This window comes from Rhinichthys klamathensis, unplaced genomic scaffold (genome assembly GCF_029890125.1).
Source record: "Rhinichthys klamathensis goyatoka isolate OS25496 unplaced genomic scaffold, OSU_Roscu_1.1 h1tg000036l_1, whole genome shotgun sequence".
Lineage (NCBI taxonomy): Eukaryota > Metazoa > Chordata > Actinopteri > Cypriniformes > Leuciscidae > Rhinichthys > Rhinichthys klamathensis.
This window is the reverse complement of record NW_026606584.1, coordinates 9,636,788-9,648,888: the sequence shown is the minus strand read 5'-3', so window position 1 is coordinate 9,648,888 and position 12,101 is coordinate 9,636,788. Positions and strand designations below refer to the sequence as shown.

At 37.2% G+C, this 12,101-nt stretch overlaps 1 protein-coding gene across 5 annotated transcripts in view; it reads right to left on the bottom strand.

The window, feature by feature from the left end:
• farp2 (FERM, RhoGEF and pleckstrin domain protein 2) overlaps positions 1-8,585 on the bottom strand; it is a 64,542-nt gene extending 55,957 nt beyond the window's left edge. For all 5 annotated transcript variants that reach the window (XM_056246256.1, XM_056246258.1, XM_056246257.1 and 2 more), the window contains exons 1-2: positions 8,484-8,585; positions 5,394-5,648 (exon numbers count right to left, since the gene is read on the bottom strand). In XM_056246256.1, coding sequence (XP_056102231.1) covers positions 5,394-5,594 — 201 coding nt within the window. In that variant the 5' untranslated portion in view covers positions 5,595-5,648; positions 8,484-8,585. The remainder of the gene's footprint in view (positions 1-5,393; positions 5,649-8,483) is intronic.
• Positions 8,586-12,101: the final 3,516 nt, after the last annotated feature.

Genomic DNA, 12,101 nt, shown 5'->3' with positions numbered 1-12,101 from the left:
AGTGTGAAATGTTGCTGTTTGAGCATATTCAACATCTGCAAAGTTACAATCCTCAAAGTTCAAAGGGAGATAGTTTCTTTTAAAGAATTTGCTTTTTAAGGACTGCACGACCTTCCTCCCTGGTTAGTGACATCCCCAACCCTAAAATTTACAAAATCTCCGCCCCCCGGTAACGTGATTTATAGATCATCATGACAGAATATGCTAATCAATGACAGGAAGATAACTACAGATAAGCTACATAAATTCATCAACTAACCATTCAGAAATGTCCTGTTGCATTCTACATGTTGTCACTTCTTGAGTCTCTCCATCATTGTCTGTTCAGTGTGTGTGTGTGTGTGTGTGTGTGTGTGTGTGTGTGTGTGTGCGGGGGCATTTAAAGGGACAGACACAAAAACGATGCGTTTTTGCTCACCCTAAAAAAGTGACAATTTTACCATGCTATATTAAAGTATCTGTGGGGTATTTTGAGCTAAAACTTCACATACACACTCTGGGGACATCAGAGACTTATTTTACATCTTGTGAAAAGGACAAGAGCTTTTTTTGAACATGGCTTAGAAAAAAAACATTACTGGTGTGCATCTTGAAACAAAACAATGGCACTGACATATTTTAAGATACGTCAGTGCAAGTTGCTTTAATAGCTCTATTTGGAAAGAATTAATCATTCTATAATGACTAGGGTGATTTTGTAGGGGAGTGCATCTGCATAGAAAATGTTTTATGCTTTTCAGGTAAGTCTTACAGTATTCAGGTACAGAAATGTCAAATGTAAAATATCACTGCATAGTCTGCACTGTATAAATTAAATGAATCTTTGGCTGCGTTCACACTGCAGGGGCTTAATGCTCAAATCCGATTTTTTGAAAAAAAATGCGATTTTTTTGCAAGTCGTTCACATTTCCAATAAAATGCGACCTTTTTTGATCTCCTGTGTGAACGTGAAATGACCCAGAAGTGACCCGCATGCGCAGAAGAGTACTCAACGGTCAACGACGTCACTTGTTTGCGGAAGTAGCTAAACATGAATGTCAACAGTGGAGCTCGTTTAGCAATATTAAAGTTATTTGTGTGGGTGCGGAGTCGCAGCCAGGAGTGGTGGGATACTGATGTGAGTGGCTTCACTAATACAGAATTCATCAGTAACTTCCGAATTACCAGATCCACCTTCGATTATGTTTGAGCACCTTCGATTAACTCTGTCACGAGAAGAGACACGTCTGCTGCGGACCATAACAGTGCAACGCGTTGGAGTGTAGTGGCTAGCTACAGGTGCGTGCTATCGTACGATAGCTAACTTCTTTATCTTCTCATTCCCGCCTACTTCAACGCAGAATTATGATGTTTGTCGCATATCAATGGCGTGCGGGTCGGATACATGTGACCTGGCCGTTCAGATTGAGGTCGCATTTCAAAAGATCGGATACATATCGGATTTGGACCACATACCCAAGTGGCCTGGGTCGCATTTGAAAAGATCGGATCTGTGTCGTTCAGACTGTCATGAAAAGATCAGATACAGGTCGCATAGGGGCAAAAAAATCGGAATTGGGTCGTTTCAGCCTGCAGTGTGAACGTAGCCTTTGTTAAAGGCACACTGTGGAATTTTTGGCCACTAGGGTGCGCTCGACCTGTAATTTTCACGTCTAGTGCCCCTAGAGGCCACAAGCGCCGCAGCATTGTCGCAAAAGTCAACAAACAGTCAACCGGTCAACCTCCAGTGTCTTTATGTGTGTGCAGACGGCATTTGATTTGTATGTTGGAGAAAGTTAATCGATTCACTACTGACCAAAATAATAATATAAATATAAGATTAATAATATAAATCCTATAAAGAAAACAAATTGAATAAAAGTAGCATACGCAGAAAACAATGTCTGATCAGGTAAGTCGCATTGACAAGGGTTGCCCAATCCTGATCCTGCTCCTGCCGATCGTCTGTCCTGCACAGTTCATCTCCAACCCTAATCAAACACACCTGAAGCAAACAATTAACGTCTTCAGGATCTCTTTGCAATGGGTTGGAGATGAAATCGAGTAGTCGGGAAATCGTGTAACAAAACTGATATAACTCACTACATATTTCCGTTATTTGTAGTCTTCAGTTTGTTTTTCCTTTTACACAAATACAAACATATATGAGCTGAAAGGAAAAAAAAAACATTTACATTTGTATACGGCAGTATGTTGTGACTTATATCAGTTTTGTTACAGGAATTCGCAGTAAATATTACATTATATATACACTTTTATGCCGATGTTTATTTTAAACTCTCCCTTTTTCTTTTTTTGGTCTCCTCTGACAAAATCTTTGCTTTCTTCGCTTTCTTCCGAGTAGCTGTTGATTCAGTCATGACGACAACATACAGACGCCGGCAATCAAACGCGAGTTGAGCTCTCACGCTAGAATTTGAGGAAGTTGGGGTGGTGGGGGAAGTGACGTATGCCGTAAAGCGGTCGAATTTTGTAGTTCTTTTTGTGCTCGGGTTCCTACCCGAAACCCGAAGTTACATAGTGCTGGTAAAAGCGATACAGACACCTTCAGGCTTCGGCAGACGTGTCATTCAACCTATTGTAAGTCGATGTACCATCTCAATGGGTTTTGGTAATATATTATAAAGGTTGAAAAGTTCCACAGTGTGCCTTTAAGGAGGATTTTCTCTTTGTATTCTGTTGTTCGACTAACTTTAATGGTATGGATGACAGAAGGTTTATTATTGGGCTGCTGTCACTTTAATACCTGATGGACGGATCCAATATAATGATACTTTCTCAATTGAATACGTTCACATACATGACTGTTTACGAAGATGCGAGAATTGAATTCGGTGTTCATGTGACGTCTGCGCGGCTCTGTGTGAAAACAGCGAGAGTTCTGAATTTAATTATTTTGCGTCTTTTCGCGCTTGAAAGAAACTGACAGGACTTAAAAACATGCTCAAATGATAAACTTTCACTCTATGATGGTTAAGCTTTACAATGAATCTGCTAATCACATGCGTTCAGAACCTTGGGGCCTGGTCCGATCGGACCACGGATCAACTGCGATCCCTACTAACTTGACATTGCACATCTTGTGATGTGACTATCGCGGATGCGCACATCGCGATGTCGATGCTGAAGCGGTGTATATCGTTTAGCCCTAGAACAAACCTTGGGATTCAAACTTGTACATTTGAAAAAAGTGAATCAAAAACAGTCTCATTACAACCATCACCAGACAATGGATACTTTGTTTGTTTATACTAACATGAACAGAAGTTCAGCACATCTGTCTTTATTTCTTTGGTCTGGTAGTTTAATCCTGAGGGTCAATTTGGGATATTTTCCCACAGCTCTCACACTCGAGTACCTGGGTGTGCTTACGAGAACACTGTCCCATCTTGGAAACAGATGTGGCAACATGACATCAGCCCCATAATGTAGTGAGCACACAAGTGCACGTGTGCACACACACTCCTGCTGAGAATAAACAAAACCCTTTCATGAGCAACACCAGACTGCATTATCGCCGGTTTGTGCATCATGGAACAGATCACGAAGCCATGTTGCCTTATGAATCATTAAACACAATCTGCCTAATAAAACATCCACATCATCTGACAACAGATCAATCAATACCGCAATTCATACACACTTGGCAGTGCTAAATAAAGACTAATGGAAAACAAGTCCCAATGCACTCCTGGGGAACACTAGAAAGAGTAATAAATCTTTGAACCAGAGCTGACCCCATTGTTCTTCCATTATCTAGACATAATATGAACAGTCATTTACCTCCAGCAGGGTCTCTCTGCTTCAGTACAGCATGTTTGGTGGCACCACCGCATTCCAGAGTCCTGTAGACTAATAAAGCTGGATAATGACCATTTTCCACTCTCCCGTGTTTGATCTTTGTAACAGGGGAATTCAAAGCATACTGTTATCTGATCTAATTATGGGAAGTTTCATCCTCAGTCCACTAAAACAGTTAGGCTGTCTTATAACACCACATTTAACATCATTTAGATAATCTTCCATGTCATTGTCAGCCCAGCAAAATATAAAAGAGAGGTTAAGATAAATTCAGGTGTTGCTGCAGTAAAGCCAGTGAAATGTTTCCAAGTCCTTGACTGAGCAGCTGGCAATATGTAAAAGTGTTTTAAAAGCCACACTGCTAATCTCAACAGTGCACAAACCCACAAACAAGACCTTAAATCTTGCCCCGCTCATGCAATTTTACAGTCAAATGCTGGTGTCATATTGTAGGAAATTTAGGCAACGCATTTTCACCAAAGACTTTTGCTTTTTCAGATCATTTCACCCATTGTGATTAATAAACAACATCAAAGGAGAAAATACATTTGTCAGATGTGTAACTACACCCAGGGTAGCACTTAGAAAGTGACTTTAGGCCTTGGGTGTAAAACAGACTTAAAGACGCAGGATTTAAGAGCTAAAGCCATGTGGCAGCTGTCACCCACCACAACCGGCACGCAAAAGCAAGACTGCCAGCGGTCTCCGGAGAGACGGTCGTTTACATTCTCCAGCACAGCCGCAAATGGACCAAAAACCAAACACAGTTGCTACAGTGCGCTTATTTTTAAATAAACTTTGGGTAGCTTTGCAAACACAATAGCAAACGTACAATATTTGTGCAGTGGAATCAAACAAACAAAACAACCAGGCAAACAATTAACCAGACAACTATAAAAAAGTATGATCAGGGTGTAAGTTAACAATACGTGGTATGCATCACTTCAGGAGTTCCAACAACAGCCATTGTAGTCAAGAAGATCCAAAGAGTAGGCTAGCCTAAGCTATAGAAATAAAGCATTATATTTATTTATACTTATTTTTGTCTAACAATTTATAAGCAATACAAAGCACTTTACTTACACGTATTATAACTAAAACCTTTCAGCGCATGAAAAATGTCACGTGATTCAAAAGTGTGGGGTTAGTAAGCCCCTTTTTTTTATTAGGCTAATACTTCTATTCAGCCAAGATGCATTAAATTGACCAAAAGTGACAGTAATGACATTTACACTATTACAAAAGATTTGTTTAAAATAAATGCTATTCTACTGAAATCTATTCATCAAAAAAAGAAATCCTGAAAATATCTATCATCGCAAAAAAAATTAAGCAGTACTGTTTTTAACATTAATAATATAATAATATAAGAAATGTTGAGCACAAATCAGCATGTTTTAATTATTTCAGAAGGATCATGTGACACTGAAATCTGTAGTAATGGCTTTTAAACGGTCAAATGAAAATTAAAATACATATTTTATATTGGCAAAAAATTTTTTTACAAATCAAAAGTTCAGGAAGTCTCACCCAGGCCGATAAGGAGATGAACAGACACGGAAAAATAAAGAAATTGATGTGAAGTGTCTCACCTCAAGCTCATAGAACTCCTGAGCATCGTCCAGGCTCTGGACACGGATCTGAAGGCCCTTGTGACCTTTCCCTCCTGCTCCCGTAGCCGAACTGAGGCTCTGCCCGGGCTCCAGGGTGCTGATGCCGGTGTTGTTCTGAGCTCCGAGCCGTGTCCCTGCAGGGGTCTGCAAGGAGCGGTAGGTGCCCTCGATCTCACCCATTGCTGCTCCCGATGCAGCCTACCCCCTCTCTCTCACACATATACACACCCCAGCCTGGAGACAACATAATCAAAGAAATGACACAATGAAATTAAATCTCACGCCAGTTATACAGGAATTGATATCATGGCAGATTATGAAAGGACTACTCCAGGATTCATAGAAGATACTATTATGAAAACAGATGAAACTGGATCTACAAAGATAGTAATTATTCCCACCACTGAACATAATGACCTAAATCATTCATCATTAAAGGGATAGTTCACCCAAAAATGAAAATTTTCTCATCAATTACTCACCCTCATGTCGTTCCAAACCTGTAAGACTTTCGTTCATCTTCGAAACAAATTAAAACATCTTTTGGATGAAATCTGAGAGCTTTTTGTCCCTCCATTGACTACGCAACTGAGACTTTGACGCTTCAAAAAGTTCATAAAGAGATCGTAAAACTAATCCATATAAATTGAGTGGTTTAGTCTAAATTTTATTAAGAGACCCGATCGCTTGTATTTGATAAAGAGATTCAATTTAGGCTTTTATTCACAATCACATAAACACTGATATAAACAGGAGCTCAACCGAACCAGCTTGACGCGAGAGAACAAATCTCTTGCTGAAGCTCAAACATGCTGCATAACACACAAGACTGAACCTCATTGCTTATCACACGTCAAGCGAACATGCTTGAGTTCCATTTATCATAACTGATGTTAGAGTTGATGAATGTTTATATGTGAATTAAATTAAATCTGTTCATCATATAAAGCGATCTTGTCTCTTCAGAAAATTTGGACTAAACAATTCAATTGATTAGTTTTACAATCTCTTTATGAACTTTTTGAAGTGTCAAAGTGGTAGTCGAGTAGGTGTCTATGGAGAGAACAGAAAGCTCTCAGATTTCATAAAAAAAATATGTTAATTTGTGTTCCAAAGATGAACAAATGTCTTACGGGTTTGGAACGACATGAAAGTGGGTAATTAATAACATAAATTTCTTTTTTGGGTGAACTAACCATTTAACCATCTGAAAGTGAACATCATCCTTTAAAAGACAAATATTGCACAGTCCAAGTCATTGAACTACAATTTAAAATCTTATTTAAATTAAAGTACTTTACACTTGTACACTTTCCACCTGGCAAGTTCATCTTTGTTTTGACTTGTTTCTAACTAGTAAACTATCTATTGAAGTGTTATTATGTAAAGTATCAATGTAGAGTCAGATATTTTCCGTATATCGTGTGAAATGGATTATTGAAGAAAAAAAATGTATAGCAGGGACTTTCCATCAGTTGTTGATTGGATGGAAGCAGATCTGAATGCAAGCTTGAGGATGATTTTAAGAAAGCAGCAGGACTTAAGGGATAGTTCACTTCAAAATGAAAATTATTTCATCATATACTCACCCTCAAACCTGTATGAATTTCTTTCGTCTGCTGAACACAAAGGAAGACATTTTGAAGAATGTCAGTAAACAAACAGTTAACTGGACCCATTGACTTGCATAGTATAGATTTTTTTCTTTCCTACTATGGAAGTCAATGGGTCCAGTTAACTGGTTACTGACATTTTTCAAAATATCTCCCTTTGTGTTCAGCAGAAGAAAGAAATTCATACAGGTTTGAAACAACTTGAGGGTGAGTAAATGACAGAATTTTAATTTTGAAGTGAACTATCCCTTTAATCAGACTAAATGTTTCGAGAAGTCCAACCGAAGTTACGATATTGATTAAAAATTTGCTAAAAAAAAAACATATTCATGGATGAATCATTCAAAATAAGATAAAAAAGATGTATTTAGAAAACAGAATCATTTCCATTTCATGCCAACTTTATATGATAGGCATGAGCCAATCTGAGCTGATGCATTTATTGTCAGCCTAACATTCATTGACAGCTCTACACATTCAAAATATCTTTAATGACACGATTCATACTTTAAGAAAAAATAATTATGACCCCGCTCCCTTTCTTTCACATGGCACTTCATTCAGTTCCTGTCACAAGTGGCCAGCACAACAGCAGTGACATGAACACAAGACAAGCTCACATGAGCCCTTACAAAATACTAATGTACTGTCATATTTAGCACAGTGACTCGCATGAGGTCTGATTAACAATGGAAACACTAAAGCATCAATGTAACACGACCAACTACAACATCCTAAATAAACAAGCTCCACTGTTTTGATGAGAATCACATTCACTCGCCATTAAATCCAAAATCATTCTTGATTCTGGCTCTTTAATGCAACAGGTTGGTTTAAACAATTTGATTGGAATGCCTTCAAAGCACAGGCTCACTTACAAGCTGTGATCCAAATTGACCCATTTCCCCTCATGGGAATGAAGTGAACATATTTGAGAATGAATACTTCATCCAAGATTTGGAGCAAGTCCTACCGCTGTATTAAACAATAATGGGCGACCATTTATTGTTTTGTTTTAGCAATGAAGCAATTATCGTGCACTTGATAATGCAACAATGTTTAAAAACTATTAAATGAAAAGACGAAATAAATTATAGAGCTGTGTAATGTAACTTAATGAGTTAAAGCTGCATGCACCCAATTCACCTACGATAAAAAAATCTCTGCAATCTTAACCTCTCACGACAAACTCATTTTACTTCTCGTATGAGAGTATTTCACAAACACCGACAACAATATCCTCAACTGCAACGAAAAATAAAAGCGCACATTTTACTGTTTGTTATTACAGAGATGAAACAAAGACTGAGAAAGTTTAGTCAAACCGCACAAACATGCGAAGAGATCATACAACTCTTACGTATGCTTCACTGAGACACGTATAAATAAACTATTTCCAATATTACCTGTTCACATTTGTTTTAAATCTCTATTTCGTGATAAATCAACATCATACCTTTTATTTTTCGCCTGGTATTTCTTCAACTCTAAATGAGTTACACGTCCGACCGTCGTTGTAGGCGAACTGCGGTCAAAGCTACGTTCTGATTGGACGACTTCGGAGAGATCTTGCCTTCTATTGGCTCAGTTTCGTACTGAAATCGTCGACAGCTATTGGCTGAGAGGTGTACCTGCGGATTGATTTGATTGGTTTCGAAATGCCATCTCGTTTGTTGATGATAGTTATGGAAACATTTACATTGAATAGTTTTCAATAGGCTAATAAATAAGAAACGCAATTTAAACTATTGATTTGTGTTCAGTTGTTGTCTAAAATACTGTCTAATTTAGTTGCAGCAGCAACAACAACAACAACAAAAACTAGTTGTGTGTCTGTACTATATTCTCTTTCCAAAAATTGCAGGAATGCCAAATAATGACATACATATGATCACATGCAAAATAAGCTAACTTTGTATAAAAGGTGACATTCAAAACAGTTGACATATAGCCTAAGCAAATCATTAAGGAGTCACTAACTAAGACTAAGGAAATAGAGGGATATAGATTATCATTACAAAATCTATTTCAACAGAATATAAGGGAACAGAACAGAATAAGCATGACCTACACAGTACAGGTTATTTGTCATAATAGAAAGTAGCTTCAGTCGCATAAGGAAATTTGGAGTTGTTCTGTAAAACCAGACATAAAACATAGTGAAACACACAGGCCTATACATAGCCTACATACAAATATAAACTAAGACCAAAAGACAAACTAAAACTGAATTATATATATATTCATTCAAGTCAGTAAGTAAAAAAATAAAAAAATAAAAAATGCAGTCAAAGTCTCTAAATATAGACTGTCAAGCAAAGCAGTCTCTCATTTAAAGCATGTTGTGGTTCGTTGTTCAAGGCCTCCACTGCGTTGTTTCAGCAGGCGTGCGGCTGTCTGTAGGACATGATATCGCTGACGAAGGTGACGTCTCTGCACATGTTCATTGGTGATCTCTACCACACATGCAGCAGAGAACCAGCCCCGCTGTCCATCCTGTACCCTACGGCCCTCCAGGAACCCTAAAAAAACAGCAGAGTAGAGAATGAGCATGCAAGTTTCGTTAATTTTAAACTAATTTCATTTGGAATAGCAGGGTTGTGTTGCAACAGTACCATCTGTACTCTTCTGTATGATGTTGATCATATCTCCTAGCTGTAGACTAAGCTCCCCTCGTTGTTGTCCATTGTACACCTCAATACACCGCACCTGAGTACAGTCTAAGACACAGTACCTTTTTGATTACAATTTGAACATTATTTATTTATTCATAAATGTTTTATAATTCTAAAGAACATATGCACTGAAGTTAATGGTTTGCTCTGATTAAGAACAGATGTTTTCCATTTTATGGAAACACAATCTTGAAGCCATTGACACTTTTGCCCCCTAGTGGCCAATATGTAGCTGCACACGTTTTAGTAATATGAATGGTTCACACAAAAATAAAAAAGTTTTTTTTTAAGTTTTTAAAAGCTATTATAATATAGGCTTCTGTATATTGTATTATTTACAGAGCTGCCAAGGTCAAAATGTTTTACTGTCATTGAATCTCTGAAATAACACCTTAATTTGAAAACACATAATGAGTGAAACAGCCCAGCAAACATTGGTCCGACGGCAACGTCGTGTCCCTGGCCAAAAATAGTTGCGGCCAGGACGTCATAAATCGGTAAAAAATGTAACACAGAACATTTCCTAAAAATGCATTCAGATACATTTGTACATGTCTACAGTTGCATGTATAATTGTTATTTTAACTTTTAGCTCGTGTAGTTATGTTTAGTGTATCGGGTGAGAGGACGTCACCTGGCGACGTCTTTTACACGTGCATTTATAGTCCATCATGACCCTCTATGAAATCCTTGTTAAATATGCAAAAGCTGCGCTTAATCCTCGCATGGTTAATACTGCAATAATTAATGTAGTTGCCCATGAAGTTTTTAAGAGGTTGTGAAGAAGACGTCCACTGGCGTCCTTTACACGTCTAGTCAGGCTGTGAATACTACACGTCCACTGGCGTCTTTTGCACGTCTAGTCTAGCAAGACAGAAAAAAATTATCAGGATTTATAATTCTTTATAAAATACACGATTTATATACAAATGAATATATATTTACTTTATCTTGTTTTTATAAATTATAATCACAAAATGCACAGTAAAGTCAAGTGATTGCAAAGCCACTGCATTTTAGTCATTATTTTAACCTGTTGTACCTGATGTATTCATTGTTATTTTTTTATGGAATGTATACATGTAAAACAGAAATATACCCGGTCACCATTTATGTCTGAGTTGGATGTAATTACCCAAACCCTCTGCCCAAACCATAAACTGTGCTGCCAAGATGTAGCAACAAAAGATCTCGCGATATTACAAAATCATGCGATGGGATTATCTCGCGAGATGTTAACGCGTTCTCCCCATAGATTCTGGAACTTTGAACAAACACGAGGAGAGGAGGGAGTTGTGTCGATATTATTAAAAATCTACTGTTGGGTAAGTACATTTTGTATTAGATTAACGTGCTTGAGTTTTACTTGTGTGACATGAATGAACCGAAAGAAATTATGCCCACATTGTCAACTGAAATTTACTGAGTTTGGCTAAAATTAGCCAGTAGGCTAAAAGTAACTTTGAACGTATACAACAACGGTAACGTTATACCAAGTATATTGTTTAATGATACAGTCATTACTGTAACTTATTAATGTAGCCTTTTGAGAGTTTCTTTCAGAAAGTAAATTATCTGAAATGGAATGAAATGTTTAGCTGGATTTTAACATGTATGTTTTCAGTAACTGCTTTGAAAATAAAAGCAGAAGATATTTTATACAATATAATAAAATGTAATGCATGTTGATTACCTTTTTCTAATGTGTCATTCATGATTCATTCATCTTGTTCCATGTTTTTTTTTTAATTTAGCTGTAGACCATAAAAATATTTTGAAAATAAGTGCATATCACTTACCTCAAATTTTAATTTTATAATAATTTTATTTATTTAAATATATATATATATATTCTCTTCCCTTAGATGCTGTGAAGAGGTGGAGCCCAAATGCTACAGACTCTGAAATTGATGCAGCAATGGCAGAACACCTGAAACACGCTCCAGGAACAGCTGGTGGATACAAAAACTGAGCCAAACAATGTGTTTTTAAACGGATAGTTTCCCCAAAAATGAAAATTGTCATCATTTACTCAACCTCATGTTTCAAACCTGTATACCTTTCTTCATTTAATTTTCATTTTTGGGTGAACTATCCCTTTATATAATAATTCAGTATTTTGTAATTGGTATTTTAGTTTGGTTAACAAATGTTAAACATTGAAAAAATATTAAGATACATTTTGGCTGTTCAAGATCAATAAAATGTGCTAAATCAGAACATGCTTCTTTTTTTCTTATGTCCACAAATAATGTGTTCTTGTTTGTGATGTACACACGTGATTAAAACGTTTTATTGACGGTCAGGTCTGACTAGACCAATTTTGGACCTTTTTAGAACCTTTGTCAAGATGTGTAATCTTCAAGACTTGATTGCCTTTCACGATGTTACACAATATG